Raw genomic sequence first — 24,622 nt, 5'->3', positions numbered from 1 at the left:
CTACTCAAGAATTCGCGATTGACAGTCTAATGAAGGTCTTGTCTATGGTTGACTGTTGAAAATTTGGATAAAAATAAATTACATTAAAAATTCTATTTTTTCACCATTTCTAACGTAGCCTGAGTGCGATTACGAAGAGAAGAGGAAAAACGTGATTTTTTAGAAATGGCGATTTTTAGACTAACTCGTCTTGTGGCACAGTCCAAGACTTTAACGAAACACGAACCGATTATACATCTAAGAACTGCAACTACTACTCCAACTGGTGCTATTTTACCCGAACCACAAAAACAACCTTTTGGTTTGCTGTGTGTTGTTTTTGCTGTCGTACCGGGCTTACTAATCGGAGCTGCTATTAGTAAAAACATAGCAAATTTCCTTGAAGAAAATGAACTCTTTGTACCATCGGACGATGACGATGATGACGACTAATTTCATAACTGGTATTTTATCAAGTTTCTTTTTTCTTCCTGTACCGTACCAAAAAAATAATACCCCATGATATTAATTAAATATGTTTTAGCGTCGTTTTTGCCCTAGGTTTAAATAAAATTTACCAAATGTTATCATTCTGTACTTATACAAAGTTAAACAATTTTTTCATTTTTAAATACTTTTTATTTGACTAACAGTCAGAATGTACAACTCTTTATTTTGTAAATTGAAGGTTCTAGTTATCATTTTTTTTTTGTTTCAGTTTAAATAATGCTTGAAATTGATTTGGGCAAAAACAAATGTTATTGTTAATGTCATTAAGAGTTTTCATTGACATATTGTTTTAACACTTACCATTTATTGAACAGTAATGCACTTAAAAAAGCTTACTACTTTTTGTCAATTCTATTTCACAATTTCAAATAAAAACAAGATAGTAATAATACCAACCTTCTTTAGCTTTACTTTAAAATAAAACAGTATGTGAAGTCAGTGAATACATTTATTTTTAAAAAGTTGTGTATTTAACATAAATGCAATATTATAAAAAGATGTCTTTACAAGGGAGTAACAAAAAGTCAATCATCTATTCTAGTCAAAAGTTACTCTTTCCAATAAATAACTTGTAATCTCATTACTCTTGTGTATTATTATTAAGAAAAAATCTGAATAAAATAATGTTCATTAAAATGGCATGATTCAGTCTTTCATTTTGAACAAATGGTTTTATTTTATGTTAAATTGTAATTTATTTAGACAGGAAAATATTTAAATATTTTACCATCAATCAACAAATTGGGTAAGGAATTAAAGGAAAAATATGTTGTTTGGAATTTTAGTTCCTTGTTTGCATGCACAACATATTTATATGGAACAAGCAAGTCCACGAGTAATGGTGACTACTTACCATCAAGTAGGATGTACACTCATCTCCTATTAATGCTTTACAAAACCTGAAGTTGAGAGATTACTAAAACCCATGGACCCCAGAATGCACATTCATTTCTATAGATACAGAGAATCAAAACATTAGACATATTTAAAATTATTTACAAAGTAAATGCTGAATTTCTGAATTTTTAGGTGTTTTTTATTTTGTCTCCATACCTATTGTGAGTTCCTGAATATTTTATCTCTTTCATGTCCATTATTTAAGGCCTCCATATGCATGTAACATTATCACTCTGGGAAACTTTCTTATGTTGAAAGTGCTTATTCAAAAAAAAAAAACAGCAAGATGTTAACCATTAAAGTAAAATTATAGCCAATTGACTACACGGTGTTCAAATTTATTCTGGAGGCCGCTTGTGATCCCCCCAGCCATGGAAGCACTTGGTGAACCGACGTGACTCTTTGTCTTTTAGTGTCAAAAACAGTTTCCTTGGACGGTCTGGTTGTACGGTTTTCATGTGTTGTATATACACCTAGACATTATTTCATAGATATTAGTTCACAGTAAATAATGTAGTGTTTAATGTCATCTACATTGATAGGTGATGCATGGGGGGATAGATGTAGATTTGATAATATCAGATATTATTAGTATTATTCATGTAACTGAATATTAACTTACTAAAATATGCATTGCTTAATGTAGTTAATACTGATTTTAGGCATGAAAATGGTATTTTTTGGAACTATACCTGATATGTATCAATCATAATGAAATTGTACGGTATGAAAATATTTTTTCTGCATTTTTGTATTAATTTCTAGAACACTGAACTTCAATGTTCATTAGGAAACTAACTGTTTGATTGAAACTCATTAGCAAATGTAACAATTAAGTACCTGTGCAGATTTGTATGCAAGCTTTATTTCCACTTCAGAACATTTTGCTCCAAGCCACAGAAAGACCTGTTCTCCGTTGTCCAATATCATAATATCATCATCAGCCAAATCATCCTAAATAAAATAATAATAATTCATATTATATATTTCTAACAGTTCACATCCCCAAAATTAAAAAAAGGTGTATATATTTTTCGTACGTTTTCTGCATGATTGAGTTATAATTATGTCTAGATAATATATACATTTTAGTAAGTATTTTTATCATAGTGCCTACAATGTACCATGGCACCTGACTAGTTTAAACAAACAGATGTTTTTCACACACAAGCGATAGTAGCTAGTAAATAAACTTTAAAAAATGACTTACCTGACAGAAGTCCGTACATTTCTCGGAGACTGTAAAGTATCCTTTCTCGTTTGAGCACCGGAACAGTCTCGTATAGTTGAGATAGTCCGCGTCTGTGTCGTAAGGCTTGCGGCCACCGAGCGCCACCCAGAAGAAATTATCTGGCTCGCTACCCTCCGTTAATACCTATGCAAGATCAAAAGCACATTTTTTTTAATTACACTAGTAGGCATACCGCCCAACCTGATGGTGAGTGATTTTGGTCGTTCAATGAGGTCAGCAAGCCAAGCCGCTGCCTACCGCTAGTATTAATACATAATATTAATTAAATTCTTCATACCCTTGCTTTTGTTAAATTATTGCACATATATATCAACTCTATCTTGATTCAATTATTTGATAAAAGTCAATGTGCAAAAATTTAGTTCCCTTTCAGATTCAGTTAAGGTAATCATTTCATTTAATTAATTAGATTTACTAAATACTTGAATACAGGTAAATCAATGCTTGCAATGGCATCACAATTTATTGCATTTCATGGTATAATTTTGTAGTATATCTCGTAGCCATGTCCCTGAGATTATCTTTAGTGCTGCGAGTAACATCCGACATTTAAACGTTCTTAATGACAACAATTCATTGTTTTGTCTGAATATCCGGCGTGTACTTGACGCTCAATTTGTATTAAACAGACTCTTCGAAAGCAGATCGTTCATCCTCTTCTAAGGAGACTGTTAAAAAGAGATAGGGAACACTTTTTGAAGGTTTGATTTGGACGGGTTATATGGAGTCACTGAGTCGTTGGAGGACATTAGTTACCTGTAGGCTGACCCACGGGTTGTTGAACTTATCTTCGGCCATTTGCTCGATGAGTCGCGCGGAGTCGGGGTCGCTTTTGCTCCCGATCCACGCGTACACGATGGCGGACGACGTTTCCCCGTTACCTTCCAGCGGTACGTTTAAAATGTAGCTGCAATAAAATAAAAATCGTTTACCCACTTCTATATGATCCACCAAAGACCAAAGACCACCAGATCCATGACCAAAGATATTAAATCTACTGCTGTAATTGATGACATTTAATGTTATGTCATCCACAACTCGAACCTCTTGGAACACATCTGATTATGGCTATAGAGCCGATTGCAGATAAATATAGAGAAAAAAAAAAAAAAAAAAAAAATTCTATATGAGGTAGTCAGCGCAAAAGTGGCCAAGCTTACCATAGTTAGTACGGAGATAATGAGGTTCGAATTTACCTTTACAATACTTCGTAGGCAAAAAAGTGTGTGTGTGTGTGCAAGTCACATAAGAAGTGAAACTTATAAATAAGGTATAGATATAGATATCGGCGCTTGAAAGGCAAACGTGACTAAGTGACAATGCGTGAACTTTACAGTAGACTAATTTAAAGTTGAAATACCTGAAAAAATTTCTATTTTAACGAATCTAGCTGTAGGATTGAAATGATTTTAATAGACCTAGAAATATAATTTTCTTTGCGCATCGAATATGGATATTGCCTATCATTTATGTATAAAGCAGTTATTGTCGCTTAGTCACCTTAGTCAGTTAGTTTGCCTTTCAAGCGTCGATATTACTCGATATACTGACTATCCTACTACACAGGAGCATACATATGGACAATGTTTAGTAGACGATAGTGGCGATGCTACGAAGAGTCGCACAAAGAGGAGTCCGAGAACGTCTAATGTGTTCTATCTCATTGTCTCGCCGGCTGAATCCTATACATTTATGTGTTTGTGTCTCTATGGACTTATTTTTTCGTTTCATCGAGTTTGAAATCACGATTCTAAAAGTTTCACTTCAAAAAAAATACGCGCTAAAATGATGTTTACAAAGTCATCTGTTATCTACGGATGAAATTAGGGATAGGCCGATTTTGCATCAAAATTTATTATGTTTTAAATAAATTGCAATATATAAGCATGAAAATGAATTGTGGATTAGGCCACTTTTGTGCTGACGGCCTCATATATTGTACCACCTATAGTCCGATCGTCTCTTTTGTGTAGTATTTTGCGATACTGTTTATTGTCTTAGTCAAACCGTGTTCGATTCCCTGTCACAGTCAAATATAGGTACTATCCTGCCTAATTCTTCGAAGAGTGGGTGAGTCGTTTTATTGACTATTGAAACTTTGATATCATGTTTGTAGGAAAGTAACGTGACTGCGTTCACGTTATCATGCCGAAGGGCATGTATGAACCTACATCCATTCATCTGCTTTTTTTTTTGCTTTGATGGGTGGACGAGCTCACAGCCCACCTAGTGTTAAGTGGTTACTGGAGCCCATAGACATCTACGATGTAAATGTGTCATCCACCTTGTGATATCAGTTCTAAGGTCTCAGTATAGTTTGATTACTGTTTAATTTTTAAGTAATTGATGTACACTTGGACGGTACACCAGCGAACTTGACGTTTAGGTTTCTTACTCACCAGAAGGCACTGTTCAGTTGGGACGCCTCCGCTTTGACCTGGACCAGCCTGGTGCAGAGCGCGGAGCCGTTACTACGCAGCTCGAACAACTCGACGGGCAGACGACCCTCCTGGTATAACAAGTCACCGACAGATTAAATCTCTCAAATTCACGGATGCGTCGTTTGAAAATTGTGGCGGTAACCATCATACAACGCAAGATATTTGACAGATGCCTGAATCTCGCTTACGATATTTTAAACATAAGCTTGCATATATACAAGTTCCGAACAACAACATTCGGACCGTCGGTCTACCGAACAATATCACTCGCTCGGCGGAAGATCTCCCTTTCGTCGTTATACCTACAAAAATATTTCCACATAATTGAGAGCGCATCGAGAAATCGAGAATAGTCCCGTTCCTTTCTCTCCTGTATCGATGCTTTTTACCCGTTTTTATATCTGTCTCAATGGACATTTTGAAGTCGTCGTGGCCTAAAAGGACTGAGTGAGAATGAGTTCCTAAAAATTTTTGAATTATTGATTACGCTCTAAAATTAATTTAAGAAGCATTAATAAAAAACCAAACAAAAATACAATAAATTGTAACAAGCTGAATCTCAAGCCGTGTTTTTTTGATGGCGAAAGCTTTCACATAACTGGAGAACAGTTACATTCGGTTTCTTAGTGCAAAACTAGGTTTTCCTGTACTATGGAAACCAGGGATTGAAATACATAGTTATATCTATACTAATATATAAATCTACAGTGGTTTTTACGGATGTTCCGCTATAACTACTGAACCATGCATCCGATTGACTTGAAACTTGGTATCCATATAAAAAATACATGCACTTCATGGATAGGCTAATATTGATGTGAGTGTTGGAATCCCTACACCGGTTGCGGGGGCGTTGATGATGAGAATGTTTGTGGGGGTGAGAAATAATAATGTTAATTTTAAATTCCAAGCGAAGCGGACGAGTACAGCTAGTATATTTAAATAAATACATACACAGGTATTAAAGACATGCCCATCAGTTAGAAGCGCTAATAACAACACCACCGAGTCGGTTACAAGTCAATATCAACTATATAATTATGGCCATAAGATACTATTTAGGTCCCTACCGGTTTAAGATTCCTCTTGCCGTCTCTGAGCACGAATTGCCTGTGGAAGTGCGAGAGGAACTTGAGGCTCTCTTGCTGCTGGTGCGTCCGGACGACCTCAAGGCGCTTGCAGAGCTGCTTGAACTTCCTCTCAAGACCGAAGGTGAACGTCAGCCAGCCCATGTTGGGAGCCCTACGTCCCTGCCAGAAGTACACGACCCAGGTGGCGGATTCACCGTCGTCTTCCGTCTCGTGATCCACGTTGGAGCCCTCGCTCTCTTCCTCGGCCTGGTATTAAAAAAAAAACACAATTTAATATAAAATTAATAAAAACTATATTGTGTAAATTCAAAATGTATTGTCTACAGTACACCGCAACATACCTACTATATTTTTGTATTTTCCAGAATTTCTGTAAATTAAACGGTTGTCTGGAAGATATCGCTATTAGCGATAAGACCGCCTATTGTAGAAATGTATCTGCTTTTTGACCAAAAATACCAAAACCTGCTTTTTGAGCAAAAATACCATCTTTGCGTAGACAAGAAAAATAATATTTATCGAAAAAAGAAAATATCAACAGGTTTGTTCGTCCCCCACCTGGCTATACCCCTCGCTACCAGTACGCAAGCGTACAGACTTACATCAGGACACAAGACATATCTGCAGAGGAACACGTAGCAATCACAGCTGTAGAAGACCCCCAGTTCGTTCTCGGGCAACCGGACGAAGTGGCGTCCCTCCAGCACGAAGGCCTCCATCGCTTCCAGGTCTTCGTTCCACTCGTCTGCGAGGGTCTTCGCTTCTGACGCCGTCATCGCCGGCTGCCTCGGCGTGAACAGCGCTGATAGATCGGCCCTGTTCAAATTATTCAACAACATCTCATTGGCATCGCTACTAGTTGATTTTAACATTGTTCATATTGTGTAGAGCGTGGACTGTAATTTGTACTGGTCGCTTCAATAATTAGATATATTCAGAGAAAAGTTATTTTTATTTTGTTTTAATATAGTTACAACACGTGCACGTACAACCAAAATTTTTGATTGAGTTACAATGACTATGTTGCCACAATTATTATTGTGTTTCAAAATTCAAAAAACAGTCATACAAACTTCATGTTTAGAATTGCTTTAAACACATACAGTTATTGTTACGCCGGTAAGAGCAATGCCATCTATCGCCGAATAGTCGAACGAATATCGAGGGATCTAGTAGCACCTAGTGCGCTCGAGAAGTACAACGCCATCTATTGTCAGATAGCGGAAACACAATACTAGAGATGTGTGGAATATTCGCGATAACTCTAGGGATGTGGTATTGACTATAAAATATGGTATCAACTATAAAAACGTTGTAGGGATGGCACGCAGTTAGTCAGTAATCGGAACTTCTTGAAGCGAAACAGCGAACGCATCACCTGAAACGAAGCTAAAGAAGCGAATTGAGAATTTTAAAGTGTAGTGAAGTGTTTTAAGTGTCCTAAGTGTTGAATACAGTGTTAACTTGTAATTTAGTAGAATTTTTATTAATCCCGAACCCCAGCGCGTAACATTATTATATAATTATAATTAATTCAAAGGTATTTAGTAAAAATGTTCGGTATTTGGAAAAATAAATTTCAGGCTAGTACGTCAGAATTGAACGCAGAGCTAAGAAATTAGAATATCATTAAATTATACTGGCAGGTACTAACGGTCAGACCGCGGTCCAAGTTTGGCTCGGCATTTAAAAACGCATGAAAACACTTATACGAAGAAAAAAAACATTGATTCTGATTATCCATTACCAGATCCAGTATGAGTCCATAACCTTGTTTAGAGTTTTTATGAGTTTTTTAAAATACCATTACAGGCAGATGAGCATACGGGTCGCTCGTTATGTGTTTGTATTCATCAAATTTGTCTAGTTAGCTAGTTAGTAAGTAGCTAGTTAAAACTAACTTAGTCTCCTGTTGTTTGGCCCAGCTGGCGAGGTCTACCCCGGTCCTCGCCACAGACTCTGCAGTTCTCGTGAAGTCCACCGCTATGATTTCGTCCCAGCCCAGGAAATACGTTTTGAACACCTAATTAAATTTTGAAATCAATTCAATTAAGATAATAATAAAAAAATCAATTAATCTACTTTACATGATTATGCTATTTTATTAACTTTACATTTTTTGTTATAATACATAAGTCAAATGATGATTTGGCCTAAAGAACAAGAATCCTAAAGAAGGCCTAAATTAAATGTAATAAAAAAAAGTGTGTGTGTCCGCTCCGACGCACGACTGGAGTTTACTGGATATAAAAAATTAAACGAAACAATACGAGAAATAGTTCTATATTACGACAACACGATACACTACAGATTATTAACAAATTAACGAGACACAAAACAAACGACTAACAAATATATGAAAATACAATAATGAGAGAAACGCGCGATCAGTACGAGGCTTTGTGGCGGACTGCCGGCGCAGCAGCCCGGCGTCACCTGCGATAACGCGGCCGCGCGTTGGCTCCTGATTGGCGCGCGCACGCATCACGCAATCAGGAGCCAATCAGGCGCATAACGCATTTCGTGTGACATGCTAGTACGATTTTGGTCCCCATAATTTTCATACCCCGGGCCTATATATGTAAATCGATTCTAAAGGAGTAAACTCCAAAAATACAGTCACAGACGGGTTACTGTTTCAAAGTTTATGGAAATATATACTTATATATATTTTTTATGTACGATCACTTTCAGAATATCAGGTATAACTCAAGCACTGTGAATATTTGAATCAGTATTACTAAAAATTAACTAGGTGGCGTTTGCGGTTTTATTAGCAAGGTGTATAGTAGGTGAAGACAAAACATAATCGAGTTACGATTTATTTATACAAATGTAAGCTAATTAATTTTACTACTCTCCAGAAAAATATTTCTATGACGTCACACATTCCTAAGTAAGTGTCCTGTGAATGAATGATGAATGAATGATTTATTGTGACACCTGGTGTTAAGTGGTTACTGTAGCCCATAGACATCTACAACGTAAATGCGCCACCCACCTTGAGATATAAGTTCTAAGGTCTCAGTATAGTTACAACGGCTGCCCCGCTCTTCAAACCGAAACGCATTACTGCTTCATGGCAGAAATAGGCCGGGCGGTGGTACTTACCCGTGCGGACTCAGAACAGGTCCTGTCACCAGTAAGACCTCACCAAACCTCGGCACAACGATCTGTGCTGCGCTGCTTACGCATATACGCGATCGACGCAGCGTGACGTCTATGAATCATAGATGGCGTTGATAACACTTTTTTATACTTAGTTGTTTTGGTCAAACGCACCTGTGTCTCGGTCCCTTCTTGGAGACGCGTGACGAGCGCGTGCGGCGGCCGCGTCACCATGTTGAACAGCTCCTGCGCGAGCTTCACCGCAGCTGCTCGCACCAGCCGGGAGGACTTCTTACCGAACCTGTATGGAGACTAAATTATAGTACTTTCTAGGCATTAATAGACCGTTATGACTGTCGGTACTTGAACCATTGTACTATGGTTCACTGGCGGACTAAATAATAATAATGGTTGGTTCGAAGTCATTATCAGTTGAATGGAATATTTAAAAAGAAGTTGTGTGATTTGTTTTATTTCAACTCTCTTTTTATTATACATAACAAATATAATTTATTATAAAAAAAGAACATAATATTCATAAATAACCTAAAGGTACATGTTATTATCCGCAACACGGTTCGTCAGATTACAGAAATAGAGTTATCAGCAAAATGCTTCGTCAAAAAGTACAATACTTACTTTTAGCTACAAGCGTTGTCATAGATAACATATTTAAAATGTATTCAACTGATGATTATTTTTAATAAATGTATCTTTTTTATTTGATTGGTTTTGTTAATTTTAAGTATGTTTCAATGATGCTATGTACACATATGGACTTTTGTTGTCTGAAATAAAATAAATCATTCATTCATTATCCATTCAATCATTCATCATTCATTCATTCTAACCAGTCCCCGTTACGTTTTAAGTGCAACAGGCGATGGGCGATCGTAGATCATATTCCTGACGCGTTTAGCTCTACCACCAGGGCAGACAGGCAAAGAGTTCGACGTGCAACCTAACCTAAACATCAGCCCGCTGAGTTTCTCGCCGGATCTTCTCAGCGGGTTGCGATTCCGATCCGGTAGTAGATTCATTCGCGAAGCACCTACTCTTGAGTTGTTAGGTCTGCTTTAGAGGCGCTCGGGTAGCTGTTAGCAAGTCCCACTCCTCCTGGTTGAGCCCTCGCTCGCCCACCTGTTCTTATGAAACTGGAAAGGCATCCGGGCCACCAGTAATCGTAATAATAATAAATCATATTCCTATTTTAATCGCGAAATAATCAAATTAAATTAAATTAGAATGCATCGTTTTTTAAAGTTCTTTTTTTCTCTTCTTTTTTCTACTCTCAGTAAAATGGTGGTTATTTATTGAGATCTTTTCAGTGAACTTTTTGGAGGATCCCGAGAAGCTACGTCCAGCGACTTTGTTACATTTGTGCAGTTTCAGAGATATTAAACAGCTAACAAACCATCGTTATTAGATATTTAAACCTGAAGAAACACTAAGTAGACAAAACAAAACATTTCACACAACATCACTCTTCTTTTTTTTTTATTGCTTAGATGGGTGGACGAGTTCACAGCCCACCGGGTGAAGTGGTTACTGGAGCCCATAGACATCTACAACGTAAATGCGCCACCCACCTTGAGATATAAGTTCTAAGATCTCAGTATAGTTACAACGGCTGCCCCACCCTTCACACACAAGAGGTCCTACCACCAGTAAGTTCTTTGCATTCCCGAAAAAAATTCCTAAATAAGCTCTTTAATCACTGTTAAATTTCGACTAAGGATAAGTAGATATTGACCAGACGAAGACGTCGAGGTGCGCGTCGAGGATGTAAACGTTCCTAGTGGCGAGCGCGCCCCGGGACAGCGGCGCGGGCCCGGGCTGCGGCAGCTCGAGGTAGCCCATGCCGAGCTCCACGCGGTACAGCCGCACCGCCCGGCTGCTCCACTCGCCCACGTGCTCCTGAAACCAGCACCATGTACATCAAATCAAATCAAACCAGAAGTCTTCGATTTCGTCGGTGAGAGACGTCCGGTGCATTCGTGTTGAGCGATGCACCGGTGTTGGAATCTCAGGCGGGTACCAATTTTTCTAATGAAATACGTGCTCAACAAATGTTCACGATTGATTTCCACGGTGAAGGAAAAATATCGTGTAATAAAAATCAAATCCAAAAAATTGTTATTTGCGTAATTACTAGTGGTAGGACCTCTAGCGAGTCCGCGCGGGTGGGTATCACCACGGAATAGATAAATAAGGTTGGAAAGGCCTTTGCTCTAATTTTGTATCAGAACCAGTGTCGCCGCTTCATCCCCACTATTTTAATTTCTACACATACACATACTGTGATTACAAGTATTTCGCACACAACAAAAACACCCACACATAAATCTCAGGACAGATATTCGTTCGCAAACTAGCACAAAACACCCGTAGGCATACACACTCACACACGCAAAAAGGGAATAAAAATGTTCATACACGCTAGTTCTTGATAAAATCGATATTCTTTATCGATAAATTATCTGATGAATGAATGGAGAAACTGAAACATGAAATAAATATTGAAAAAAAAAAAACAATTTTACTTTTGTTAATTACAAATAGTCACTGTCCCTGGAATAAAACGTATTTGTTAAGCAGTTGGCGCTTGCTATTAATTGCGAATGAATTTTTCAAAACTAAGTGTATTTTGATTTTTTTATGGTAAAATCATTTTCAGTAAAATGTTTAGAGCAAATAGTACTCGTCTTTGTCTACAGTTTCCTCTACCTGTCACGTCAATCCATTGTTCCCTGGCGTTAGGTTCTTTAGGAAACCTAAAATTTTTAATTTACTGCATAAGTCAAATAGCATTTTACTTAGATTTTAATACGTCTTAGACAATATAGTAAATACCCGTAAATGAGAGGTCTACATGTCCCTTTATATTATACCTTCACATTAATTCAATGATAATAATTCAATAATAATAATACATATTTATTTTACTCAAAATACGTCTCACTAAGAATATACTAGGTATCATTAATTAAATATAAAATAATGCAAAAATTATCCATGTCAAATGTAAATATAGTCGAGAATTCTGTCGATGATTTTATTTCACCACATGGTCACCTCACTATCGACAACTGCACCACGGCCAATCAGGGCAAACGCCGAAATTTCAAAGATTGAAGTGTAGAGAACGCAATGCATGTAGTACATTGGAAGCTGACTTGGTCATTGCGTTCATTGGGCGAGTACACATCGCGCAATGTATGCTATTTATAACTTGCTGCAATAATATTGTTAATGTTTGGAATTTCATAATGCTCAGTATATTTTTATGTTTTAGACAAATAATATTGTAATTAAATGGTAATTTCGACTTACCGATCGAAAGATATACCTCCTCGCTCTATACTTGAGGTCTGATTTTTTGTTTTACAAGTTATAATTGCACAACACGGCACTATAAAGCGGAGATCTGTTCGCCAAAGTAGTCCGAAGCGCACTAAACGCGGTGAATGAAAGAATCGGTCGAGTTATGATTGTATAAACATAACTGTGGCACGCTTGCCCCGCCTACATTACCATTCCAACCTTATTTATCTATTCCGTGGGTATCACCACCCCCCCTATTTCGGCCGTGAAGCAGTAATGCATTTCGGTTTGAAGAGTGGGGCTGCCGTGGTAACTATACTGAGACTTTATAACTCATATCTCAAGATGGGTGGCGGAATTTACGTTGTATGTGTCTATGAGCTCCAGTAACAACTTAACACCAAATACAAAAACAACCATATTTTAGAAAATCTTAATATTTATAATTGTCTGGATTTTATGAAAGATCGTTACCTCGGGTACAAAAGGCACATCCTCTTCGTGCCCCAATATCTGCCAGAAACTTTTGGGTTCCTTCCCCGGCGGTTCCGCGATCAGCTCCGCTTTGTTCTTCCTCTCCTCTTTGTTTATCTTCTCCGCAAACAAACGAGCTTTGGACTTGAGGGTGTTCTTAGCTTTCTTACCGTACCTGACACCAACGAAATATACACTAACCAAATTGATACTAAGAAACTTTTATGTTAACAATTTATTTTGTCAAAGCTGTGATTAGCTGTGAATGCATTTCAAATAGATTTATATAAACTCTACAATAATTTGATGAAAAAAAAGATTAAAATTTATATCCTGGTGACGAGACCTTTAAGCCAAGTCTTATTTGTTGTTGAAAAATGACATGAAGCGGAATAATAAGTTGATTAACTCGAGACTTAAATCAATTGGGATGGAATTAAACGAAACGAGTTGAGATGGGATGAAAGGAAAAGTTTCAGTAAAATGGTGGTTAATTACTCTTTTTTTTTCAGTTAACTTTTGATAGAACCCTAGAAAGCTACGTTCAGCGGCTTTCTTTCATTTTCCCACAGTTGTGCACGTTCACAGATATTAAACCGTTAATAAACCACCGTTATTACACATTTAAACCTGAAGACACACTAAATAGCAGTGGTAGGCAGCGGCTTGGCTTTGCCCTTGGCATTGCTGAAGTCCATGGGCGACGGTAACCACTCACCATCAGGTGGGCCGTATGCTCGTCTGCCTACAAAGGCAATAAAAATAAAATAAAAAAATGGACAAAATAAAACAAATCACACAACTTCACTCCTCGCGTTCCCGCCAAAAAGTCCCGTTCTGTGCAAGTTTCCTTACCAGAGATAAATTATGAGTCCGGTGTCGAGCACGAAGACGTATCTCGGGTCGAGCGAGGCGGCGCGCACCGCGACCGGCTCCAGGTGGATGCTGTTGCCGGCGCCGTGGACTCGGTACAAGCGCGTTACGTAGTGCTGCACAATTATTTTTTTTATATTGCTTAGATGTGTGGACGAGTTAAGCCCACCCGGTGTTAAGTGGTTACTGGAGACCATAGACATCTACAACGTAAATGCGCCACCCAGCTTGAGATATAAGTTCTAAGATCTCAGTATAGTTACAACAGCTGCCCTACCCTTCAAACCGAAACGCATTACTGCTTCACGGCAGAAATAGGCAGGGCGGTGATACCTACCCGCGCGGACTCACAAGAGGTCCTACCACCAATACATCTTGTGTGCTTAGTGCGAGTTTTTTAACGTTCTCGATAGCGTAGAAGTTAGCCCGATTTTGTATGCAGTTGGAACAGCGCCCCTAGCGGCAAACGTAGGCAAACGATCCCTTTCCATACAAATATGAGCTAACTTTTACGCTATCGAGAACGTTAAAAAGCTCGCACTAAGCACACTGTCCGAGTACTGAGTAACAACTAACTCATAAATACAATCGTAATTCTAAACTGCGCGCAATGTAACTTAAACATTTATACAATGTTATTGTCTTAATATACATATTATGTGTATAATTCTATGTGACTGTACCGTAAATGGTTAGACTGATCTTGACGAAACTTTTGTTGTTAATTTTCTTTCTCTACCTATTCGCTGGCAGGTGAAGGGACTATTCCTTAGCAAGTTTAATCCTAGTCCTAACCCTAGCCCTAGCAAGAGCAGTGCTTAGCAAAATCTACCACCGGATCCGAATCGCGTCCCAGTGAAAAGATAGGGCGAGAAACTCAGTAGACTGTGATTTTGTGTTCTAGTGAATTCGAGAATAGTTTAGATTTTGGTATTGAAGGCATGTGGTACACGACGTCTGTCGCGTCCGTTGGTTATATGTAAAGTAATAATTATTATAAATTTTATTATAAATGTGGTAGTCTCTTTCTTGGGATCTGTTTGATTTCGACTTTTTTATTGAAATACAAATAGGAGGCTACAGAATAAATACCTTTCAGGAAGGCGTCTGCTCGATAGACCGACTATCCGTACGTTGTTGTTCGCAGCTTGTATACAAATAACGTTAGTATGTGCCTTTTATTTTAAAGTAATTTACGTATGTATATACATAAATTTTTTTTTTAAATATTAATTTTAAAAGAAATCTTCATCCTAGAAATGATCGAGCAGATATCTATTAAGCATTACAATCCAAAAATTGGATTTCATTAAGTCTCTAAAATCGACTAAATCAAAATAGGGTTGTGATCAAACAGCGAGTCCAAAGTGCAGGTACTGCCAGCCCAACCCAGTTACAAATAGTAGAAATGTGTTTTATTGCTCCTGTAGACTGACGAGCATCAGGGCCCATCATGGTATAGGGTTACCATCGCCCATGGACACCAGCAATGCCAGGGGCACAGTCAGCTCACTGCCTACCAAACATGTTATTTTAGATCAGTTACCGGGTCGTCGACCGTGAAGAACCCTGACGGAGTGTGGCTGCCCTGGATGTAGACCGGCGGGGTGGGGAACAGCGCCATGAACTCGGGGCTCTCGTCGCCCTGCTCGTGGCGCCGCGTGCGCTTGGCTCCCAGCAGGTTGCGTAGGTTAACGGCGTGCATTGCGGCGCAGGCCCCCTTGTCTAACTGCGAACAAGGTTTTTTTTAAAGGGATTTTATGACCTGGTAACTAAGACCTTTAGGTCAAGCCTAATTTTAATTTATAATCTTATTTTTATGAAAAATAATAACATGAAGTGAAATGAAATGAAATGAGATGATATAGTATGAAATATAATCTCAATAAATGGTGGTAATTTACTGAGACTTTCTCAGTGGACTTTTTGGAGGATCCCGAGAAGTTACGTTCAGCGGCTTTGTTTAATTTTCCCACATTTGTGCACTTTTACAGATACTAAGCAGTTATGAAACCACCATTATTACACATTTAAACCTGAAGAAACACTAAATAGACAAAATAAAACAAATCACACAACTTCAATCCTCGCGTTCCCGCCAAAAAGTCCGCTAACAACGTACGCTTTACATTGATGACAAAGTACAAAATCTTCCGAATCGCTCATTGCTGAAGGTCCCCACTTCGATAAAGCGGCACGACACGAGAACCCTTAGCTTAGGTATTACGAGCTTATGAGGAGGGAGTCTCCTCCCGGTGATGGTCACGGGGCGACCTAAGGGGGTTGAGACTGCGCCGCACGCTACCGTCACTCTAGCGCGCTGGCACCAGGAGGACGGGACGGCGCTTCGGCGGCTGCGGACTGCGATGCGGTCCGCATTTTCGTCGTCGCTGTCGTCGCCGAACATACTGTTGAAGAGCAACCCGGTCGGGATGTATCGCGTTCCGACCCGGCAGGCTGGTTCTGGCCCAGCCGGGTATCCCGGAACACCAGCGGCGCCGCCGTACCGCGGAGACTGACGTCGTTGGTCGTCGACTATCGCCTCGACGACCCGTCGGTCGGGCGTCCTCGGGGTGGCGCCGCGTGTCTGGTTGTAGTGTTGACCGCGGGAACCCCCCTACTCTGAACGGGTTCTGACCCCGGACGGAGATCGGACGTCGGGTGTAAGAGTGCAGGGGAGTCGTTTAGTGGGTGGGCCCTAAAATCCTTGGGCCCGCGATCTGCTCTCAACACCTGCAGATCGTTGAGTCTCACATACCCCGCGTCACATACACGCCCCCAGGCGCGGGGACCTCGTAGGAGGTTCGGCCCTCGGCCAGAGAAAAAAAAAAAAAAAGGTATTACGAGCTTAGGTAGGGAAAAAGAGGTCGTGTCTAGCTTGAAGCGTCAATCACTCGTTGCACTATGCTTCGCCACGTCTGCCTGTCCGCAGCGGTCTTTTTAGCCTCGGCTATTGACAGGCCAATACAACAAAATAGTACAGCATTAATGAAACTTCATAATCATTGAATGAATTCCACTTACAGTAGCTTTGGATCCGATCCAAAAGTGTATGTCCCATGACAGCTGTCCTTGCTCTTCCACGGCTGTCTTCAGCACGATGTAGCAATCACCTTCGAAGAATTTCCCGTGAGCGACCTGTGCATGTGTGTGCAGGTGTTCAGTATATAAATTTGTATACGAAGGACTTTTAACACGATCTGTCCGAAAAACTAATAGTAATATTGGCCGTGAAAATTTAGGAAAAATAATTATTGTTTTAGGATTTACGAAATTTAAATTTTAAGGAATCATTTGTAATACAAAAAAGAGGAAAATCGATTACTTTTTCAACGGAAATATTATTATTTTTTAAATATTTTCATTATTTCCATTGATCCCATATAATAACAGGAGGCACTGTGTTCATTATTTTTTTAACTAACACACACAGACATTAGCGCCCCTGGCTGCTGGGCCGAAGGTCATCGATTCGATAATCAAGCAAACATTCGTGCGAAGACAGATTTCTTTGTCCAGCATTTGGGTATTTAATATATATTTAAACGAGATTTGCGGGAGATTATTGATTAAAACGAGTATCAAATTGAATAACTTCAAACCTCATCAACAGGAGCCGGTATGAAGTTCTCGATCTCCCACACCTGTAGTCCAGGAGTTTGACCCGTGTCTTCGTCGAAGAACTCCGAATAGTCTAGCGGGGGCTTCTCTAAGCTTTCGTCCCAGCGTTTTGGTCTACAAACCAAATGCACACATATTCAATAAAGCAATCGTTTGCACACGCAACTATCGCTCTCCCCACTACTGTCATAATTACTGTTAGTAATTAGGCAAAAATCATATTCGACCCTGCGGATCGAATGGTAAACAGTCGCCCTAAACACGCCACCCGTCGCTTGCGACAAAGAGTTCGGCGAGTAAATTAACCAACAGACACAGCCCACTGAGTTTGTCGCCGGATCTTTTCAGTTGCGTTTCCGCTCCGGTGGTACTTTCTGCGAAGCACTGCTCTTGCTAGGGCTAGTGTTAGCAGCGTCCTCAAGTTAGAGCCCCGTGAGCTCACCTACTCTTTTAGTTGGCATAGCCCTCTAACGGCTATCAGCTTAGGAAGGGATAAAAATGCCAATTAAATTTTTTGCGGGTTTTTTATTACACCTTGTAATTCGTTGATCGTGGAAATCAATCGTGAACATGAGTTAAGTACGTATTTTATCAAAAAAATTGGTACTTGCCTGCGGGATTCGAACAGACATGGTTACTCGTGGTAGGACCTCTTGTGAGTCCGCACGAGTAGGTACCACCACCCTGCCTATTTCTGCCATGAAGCAGTAATGTGTTGGAAGGGTGGGGCAGCCGTTGTAATGTCTATGGGCTCCAGTAACCACTTAACATCAGCTGGGCTGTGAGCTCCATACATCTAAGCAAAAAAAAGACATGTTAGATGATAATAGATGTATTTTTAGACTAAATTAGATCAGTGTGCTTAGTGCGAGTTTTTTAACGTTCTCGATAGCGTGAAAGTTAGCTCATATTTGTATGGAATGGGATCGTTTGCGTACGTTTGCCGCTAGGGGCGCTGTTCCAATTGCATACAAAATTGCCTTAACTTTTACGTTATCGAGAACGTTAGGAAACTCGCACTAAGCACACAGGTCGTACTGACTTGAGTTCGCTGTGTCGTTGGTCGAGCACGTTGTCGCCGTGCTGCGTGTTGGCTTGCTCCTGCATGCCGCGCAGGATCAGCGCCGAGTCCTTCTGCTCGGGCTCGGGCCGGCCGCGACGTAGGCGGAGCTTGCGAGCTATCGGATCCGACTTAACGCCTGTGTCGACATTACACGTTCGTGATAGGTAGCTATTACTCATTATAGTTAAACACGTTGACTGCCATGTAGATCACCGGCGCCCTACGCTGCGCACTAAAGTTATCATGTTGATTTCTGTTAAGGCCTAACTTTGCCTTCTTTTGTTTGCTATGTCTATGTCTTTTTCGGTCTTTTAGAAATAGATTCACTCTCAGTATCTGCGAATTCGTCTTTCCCGAAGTCTATTAGATATTCCGGCGCATTAGTTAAAAGATCGAAATCGATAGAATTACTTCAGTGCGCCGCGTAAGGCACCGGTGACCTACACGGCAGTCAATGCGTTAAAGATATAATATACTATTTATTCCGAGAAAAGGTACATTTTCGATCGAAGCGGTTTAAATTACTCGGTAAACCGACGACCCATATGTCATTCTATGATAGCTACCGCTAAATTGGTTGCTTTGTTTCGTAAATCGATTATCGTATATCGATTGATAAAAAATGTATTTCGAGTTGAAACATTAGTTAATACTTATGAAGGTTCATACAGTACAATTGAGATTTTAAGACAATGACCAAACCAACCACTAAAGACAAGCACGGTAAGCAGCGGCTTGGCTTTGCCCCTGGCATTGCTGACGTCCATGAGCGACGGTAACCACTCACCATCAGGTGGGCCGTATGCTAGTCTGCCTATACGGCAATTTATAAAAAAAAAACAGGCAAGAACGGTAATTAATTTGTTTGTTTATACTTTCAACCAAAATTAATACTAATATAAATTTGAAGCAGTTTTGTTTAAGCAAGAGCTTTATTTCTTAGGTATAGTTGGCTTTTGACTTATTAAATTACACGGATGATTTCTTACTGCTGGTTGTTGTGCTTTCAGCTGACGCAGCCCCGGCCAGTTGAAGCTGAGCTTGCAACGAGAAGTCAATGTTGTAATACTGCAAGCCAGCTCCCCTTGGTCTTTCGACGGGCTTCGGAGGCATTACGAGATCAGGGTTTCCGTGAAGCTGAAGACTTTCCAGATCGCTTAGAAGGTGAACGGCGTCGGGGAGAGTGATCAGCTTATTGCAACTCAGATTCAACTTTTTTAGCGCGCCACATCTGTCGTTGAAAAGACAAACAATGTATTTATAAACATGAAAAATAAAATGGTGGACATCTTTGATTTTAAATTTACAAATGTTGAGCGGTTTTCGTATATTTTATTTGTAAACTAGAAACAATGCCGTATAAATGACATGTCCTTCTTCAAACGAGGCTTGTGGAGAGTATTAAACGGTAGGCAGCGGCTTGGCTCTGCCCCTGGCATTGCTAAAATCCATGAGCGACGGTAAGCACTCACCACCTGAAGGCCGTGTGCTCGTCTGCCTACAAGGCCAATAAAAAAAGAATATTTTTTTTGGCAAAAATAGATACGACCTTCTGGGTTCTGTTGTTGAGATTTATTTACTAAGGACACAACAGCCCAAATTACTTTCTTAACTTGTATGCATTATTTAGATTAGCAGCATGCAAATTGAAGTAATTCTAAATTATTACCGTTATATCGCTGGGAAGTTCTCAGTCTCAAAGTATACAAATACCTAAAGCAAGATGCGGCTGAAAAATGCTCACCTACACAATCCTTCCGGTATCATCTCCAGTAAATTATTAGCAGCTGAGAATACTTCCAAAGCGCCAAGTTTCCCAATTCCAGATGGTATGCCTTCAAAGTCAAGTTTATTGTCGTCTACATGTAACCTCCTTAAGTTCTGCAGCTTACATAAAGACGCCGGAAGTGATGTCAGATTGTTTCTTGACAAATTTAAGCTCTCTAGTTTCTGCCATGTATCCATTGCTGCGTTTAAATAATACACAGTTTAATTATTTAAAAAAGCATGCTTGACTAGCAACAATTAATTAATTACCAATAACCAACAATTAATTTACTGTTTTTTTCATCGTATGGGCACCGGTCAAGACATTAGAGTGATTTGGTGCGGTGGAGTTCTAAATTTTTTTTTTTCATCAGTCCTTGAGACATGTTCTAATTTTCAAGTTAATCGGACGTTTTGGAAGTCGGTGAAAATACATTCAAAGATTCCGTTACAAACAATCAGAACAAGCTTATTAAAGCGCTTTAAAAATGAAACTTTATTTAATAATGATATAATTAAAAAAAAAATTACAATAAACTAAAGGTCGGCTAGCCGCGGCTCTGACACCTAGGCCACGGCTCTTCCGCGAAATGTTCAATCCAGGCATGGAATATACTATCTTGACTATAAGAGTACGAGTAAACATTTTTGAAATGCAAAGCTATAAAAATATATGTTAAATAATTACTCTTTGAATAAGTTTGAATTGAATACTATATATATTTAGCTCTTTTGACATGCCCATGACAAAGTTGTCGACCACTCCAATAAACTAAACAAGTGCTAATTAATACCTGCCTCGTCAATGAAATCACTTTTACTGGAACTCCTTTGGATATAATGATCTACATTTATGTTGTATACTATCTAGATAAACACTCAGACTGAGATATAGGCAGACTGTGTACCTTAATATATCTAACTGAGGTTGTGTAATTAATATTATATTGTGAAGTTTCAAATGACTAGAATAATACAGATGGCTGGTCATGCTCATGGACCGTGACAAAACATAGAAAGTGAGATATTTTATCATATGTACCAGAATAATATATAACATATTATACGCTGCATCGTCACATCATATGTATAATATTTTATCATTAAGAATGTAACAAAACAAATTTTTTTTTCGTTAAAAGACAACTGTTTCCTAACAGCTGATTGAAACTAACTCTTTCTATTACATTGATAAAAACTGCAAAAAAGAATGTTAAATATATGGAAATACGGTACTTTTTTACAAATTACTTATTGAGTTATTAGTGTAAGTTTCTTGATCATTTCTATTATGAAAGTTAGCAAATTTTATTAAAATTTTATAAGATCTCACCTGCAGACAATTCCGAGATTTCATTATCACTAAGATTCAGTCTTTTGAGACTCAACAACGTGTACAAGGCATCTGGTATTTTCGTTAATGCATTCTTTGATAAGTCCACATCGGAAAGATTTGAGAGTGTTTCCAATGATGTCGGCAAATTGGCAAGAGTTCTTTGTGTGTTTCGCATATGCAGTGTCTCTAGACTTTGAAGTGAAGGTAATTGCCTGTCAAAATTTCGTAATACATTTATATTAATTTAGAAATGATAGAAAATGTAAAAACTTAATAAACCGTAAGGAATAGTCCATATGAGTGAAGCAGCAAGCAGAAGATCATAAGTTCCATTTTTATTATTGCATGATAATTTATTTTTACCTCAACTGGAAAACTCCAAGTGGATTATCATTGAGTATCAAAGTCTGCAGGTTTGCCAACCTTCTAGTCTGAGGGGGTAGGGTCTCCAAAAGATTATGAGATAGATCCAGAAATAATAAGTCAGTTAGTTGGACAAATAAAGTTGGTGGGATTGTTTCAATTCTGTAACAAAAACATAAAGTATCAGTAGTTAGGACCTAAAAATGCATAATATAATTAGTACTATCTCTAACATAACATAAGAATAACTTAAAATAAACCTTTATCAGAAAACAGACAATTGCTATTTTTATGTTCATGTCTTGAAGTTATAGTAGTAGTTAGCTAGTTAGTTAGCAGTAGCTAGCAGTAGTTAGTTAACACCCGACTGCTGGGCTAATTTATACATATATTTATTTATTTATTTAATTAAGTGTATATAAGTATGTATTGGATATGTATGGGTATGTATAGTATGGGAATCCTAGCTTGAAGTCAGGTGACAGTATGTGATTTGTTTCTGATAATTTATTTATTATTTGTTCTAGTGATTTTTCACGATTTTTGACAATTTCTGATCAGGATTAAACTAAAAAATATATAAATCTGTTGAACAATACATAATTTCCATTTATTTTTAATTTTAATGAAAAGGCACACATTGCAGTATATAAAGTCACTTGCATGAGACTGTATTTTCTACAGAAAGAGATAATGAAATGTTATGACTAAAGACTTATTTATGCTTCTTCTTATAATATGGTGAACAGGTATTTTATCTGAATATTTCATTATTATTATTAACACATTGTATATCATTTAATTTCAGCTACTTTACACAACAAAAGGAATTCTTTACCACCCCAGTTTCTCCAGGAAATCTGTAAGCCAACTCAAGTAGCTGATTGCCTTTGGAGTTACTGACCAGACGTTTAGAGCACATTTGTTGGCCACTGCTGCTCATTCAGATACCACATGAGCTATCTCCACAGCTTTGCTAGTGCATTACAAAAAACTGTCTCTATAAAACAGATTTTATAATCTTTTTTTCGGAAGATTTTTGGTTTATAGTAAATCACAATGATCAAAAGCATTTTATTAAATCTTGACCAAAATTAATGATTTACATTACATTTTTTTTAATGTTTGTGTCAATATTGAAGATATATCTGTATTTTGAGCAACAAGGTTTACTTGGAAATAAACTTGCAAAATAGCTATTTTAATTTCTTACCTGTTATGGCTGAGGTTCAATACAAGTAAAGATTTAGCTTTCTCCAACCCCTCAGGGACTTCCTTTAACCTATTATGTGACAGATCTAAGGTAGTGAGTTCTTCTAGATGGAAAAGTTCAGCCGGGATCCCAGAAGTCTTCACCTTGTTGTGCCTGACATTCAGAGATCTCAAACACTTTAACTCTGTGAGTTCACCAAATAACTTTTCTAGATTGTTCTTTTTCAAGGAAAGGTTTTCCTGGGGAAATTTATTTGTAATTTAGAAGTTACTTAAGTACTGTATTAAAAAAAAAGATGAATTTGTTTTTTTTTAATCTTCTTAGTGTCTTCTATCTTAGTTTATCTTACTTTCTGTCAGTCTATCTTACTTTACATGCTTTATGACTTATTTATCTTTAGGACGTCGACAGTAAATTGAATCGTACAATTTTCTGATAGGGTTGACCTAAAAAGATTATTTCTCACCAATTTCATTAACTTTCCTAGTTCTTCAGGTATATCACAAAGGTTTGTCTTGTCGAGTCTCAACCATTGCAATCCAGTCATATAGCGAATAGCATCAGGAAATTTATCGTCCTGCAACAATACTTATTGTTTGAGAAGTGTAGATATAGGTTATGAGATGATATCATTTTATATAAATGTTATTCAATCATAGCTACTGACGCTGAAATCGTTACACGTGAAATCAACTCCCCGCACAAACGGCAATAAGCCTGTATTTGCCATGTTTACAATTTTTTCTACTGATTACATTACACAAGTTATTTTAGTTTTTTACTCGAAAATGTCAATAATAATTCTGACATAATAAAATTATTTTGATGTCAAATAAAAATGACCAAGGGATAAACAAATATTCAGCTTAAATTTTGAGTAAATATTAGGATTGCTCAATGACTGACCTTTTCTACTTTTCATTTTAGTCAGTGCTAGCTGTATCATCAATCGAGATCATGATCTACCAGTTGCCCAGTACGTACCAGAATACACTTGTACACATGAATCCCGCAACCCACTTAGAGGAAAAAGGCTGTCTGAATTTAATTTCAAAATGGCTCTTCCAGATTTTAGGCAGGAACGAATGACTGCGATGCATAAGATCGAGATCGTGACAAACAAGCTCACTGTTCTATTAATACAGGTTTAGGAGGATATATCTTACAGTCAGCAAGTACAAAAAAATATTATTTCTTCATGAAAGTCATTCGTCTAAAGTTGACATTCGCTAGAGAATTTTAACCCCAGTATAGTAGCGTCAAACGAGTAGTATAAATTTTAAATTGCTTGATGCCCGTTTCTTTTTTCT

General features: G+C 38.2%; 2 protein-coding genes across 2 annotated transcripts; one reads left to right on the top strand and one right to left on the bottom strand.

Moving 5' to 3' along the window:
* The first annotated feature begins 22 nt into the window (after positions 1–22).
* LOC101740660 (essential MCU regulator, mitochondrial) lies at positions 23–1,130 on the top strand. The gene is made up of 2 exons (XM_004932189.5): positions 23–443; positions 698–1,130. Exon 1 carries the CDS (start codon positions 166–168, stop codon positions 430–432), a length of 267 nt encoding a protein of 88 aa, XP_004932246.1. The 5' UTR covers positions 23–165; the 3' UTR covers positions 433–443; positions 698–1,130.
* On the bottom strand, positions 920–24,131 carry LOC101740804 (protein flightless-1). Its single transcript, XM_038012422.2, has 23 exons — positions 23,980–24,131; positions 23,779–23,889; positions 23,313–23,551; positions 22,100–22,261; positions 21,734–21,948; positions 20,378–20,600; positions 19,623–19,864; positions 18,613–18,769; positions 17,552–17,684; positions 16,974–17,087; positions 15,496–15,678; positions 13,932–14,065; positions 13,077–13,251; positions 11,032–11,195; positions 9,453–9,579; positions 8,072–8,193; positions 6,773–6,986; positions 6,150–6,416; positions 5,038–5,147; positions 3,395–3,545; positions 2,597–2,761; positions 2,227–2,340; positions 920–1,859 (listed from the first exon to the last, which is right to left on the bottom strand). Exons 1-23 carry the CDS (start codon positions 24,040–24,042, stop codon positions 1,725–1,727), a joined length of 3,720 nt encoding a protein of 1,239 aa, XP_037868350.1. The 5' UTR covers positions 24,043–24,131; the 3' UTR covers positions 920–1,724.
* Between the last annotated feature and the right edge of the window lie 491 nt (positions 24,132–24,622).

The sequence above is a fragment of the Bombyx mori genome, chromosome 8, assembly GCF_030269925.1.
Source record: "Bombyx mori chromosome 8, ASM3026992v2".
NCBI lineage: Eukaryota > Metazoa > Arthropoda > Insecta > Lepidoptera > Bombycidae > Bombyx > Bombyx mori.
This window is presented reverse-complemented; position numbering and strand designations above follow the sequence as displayed.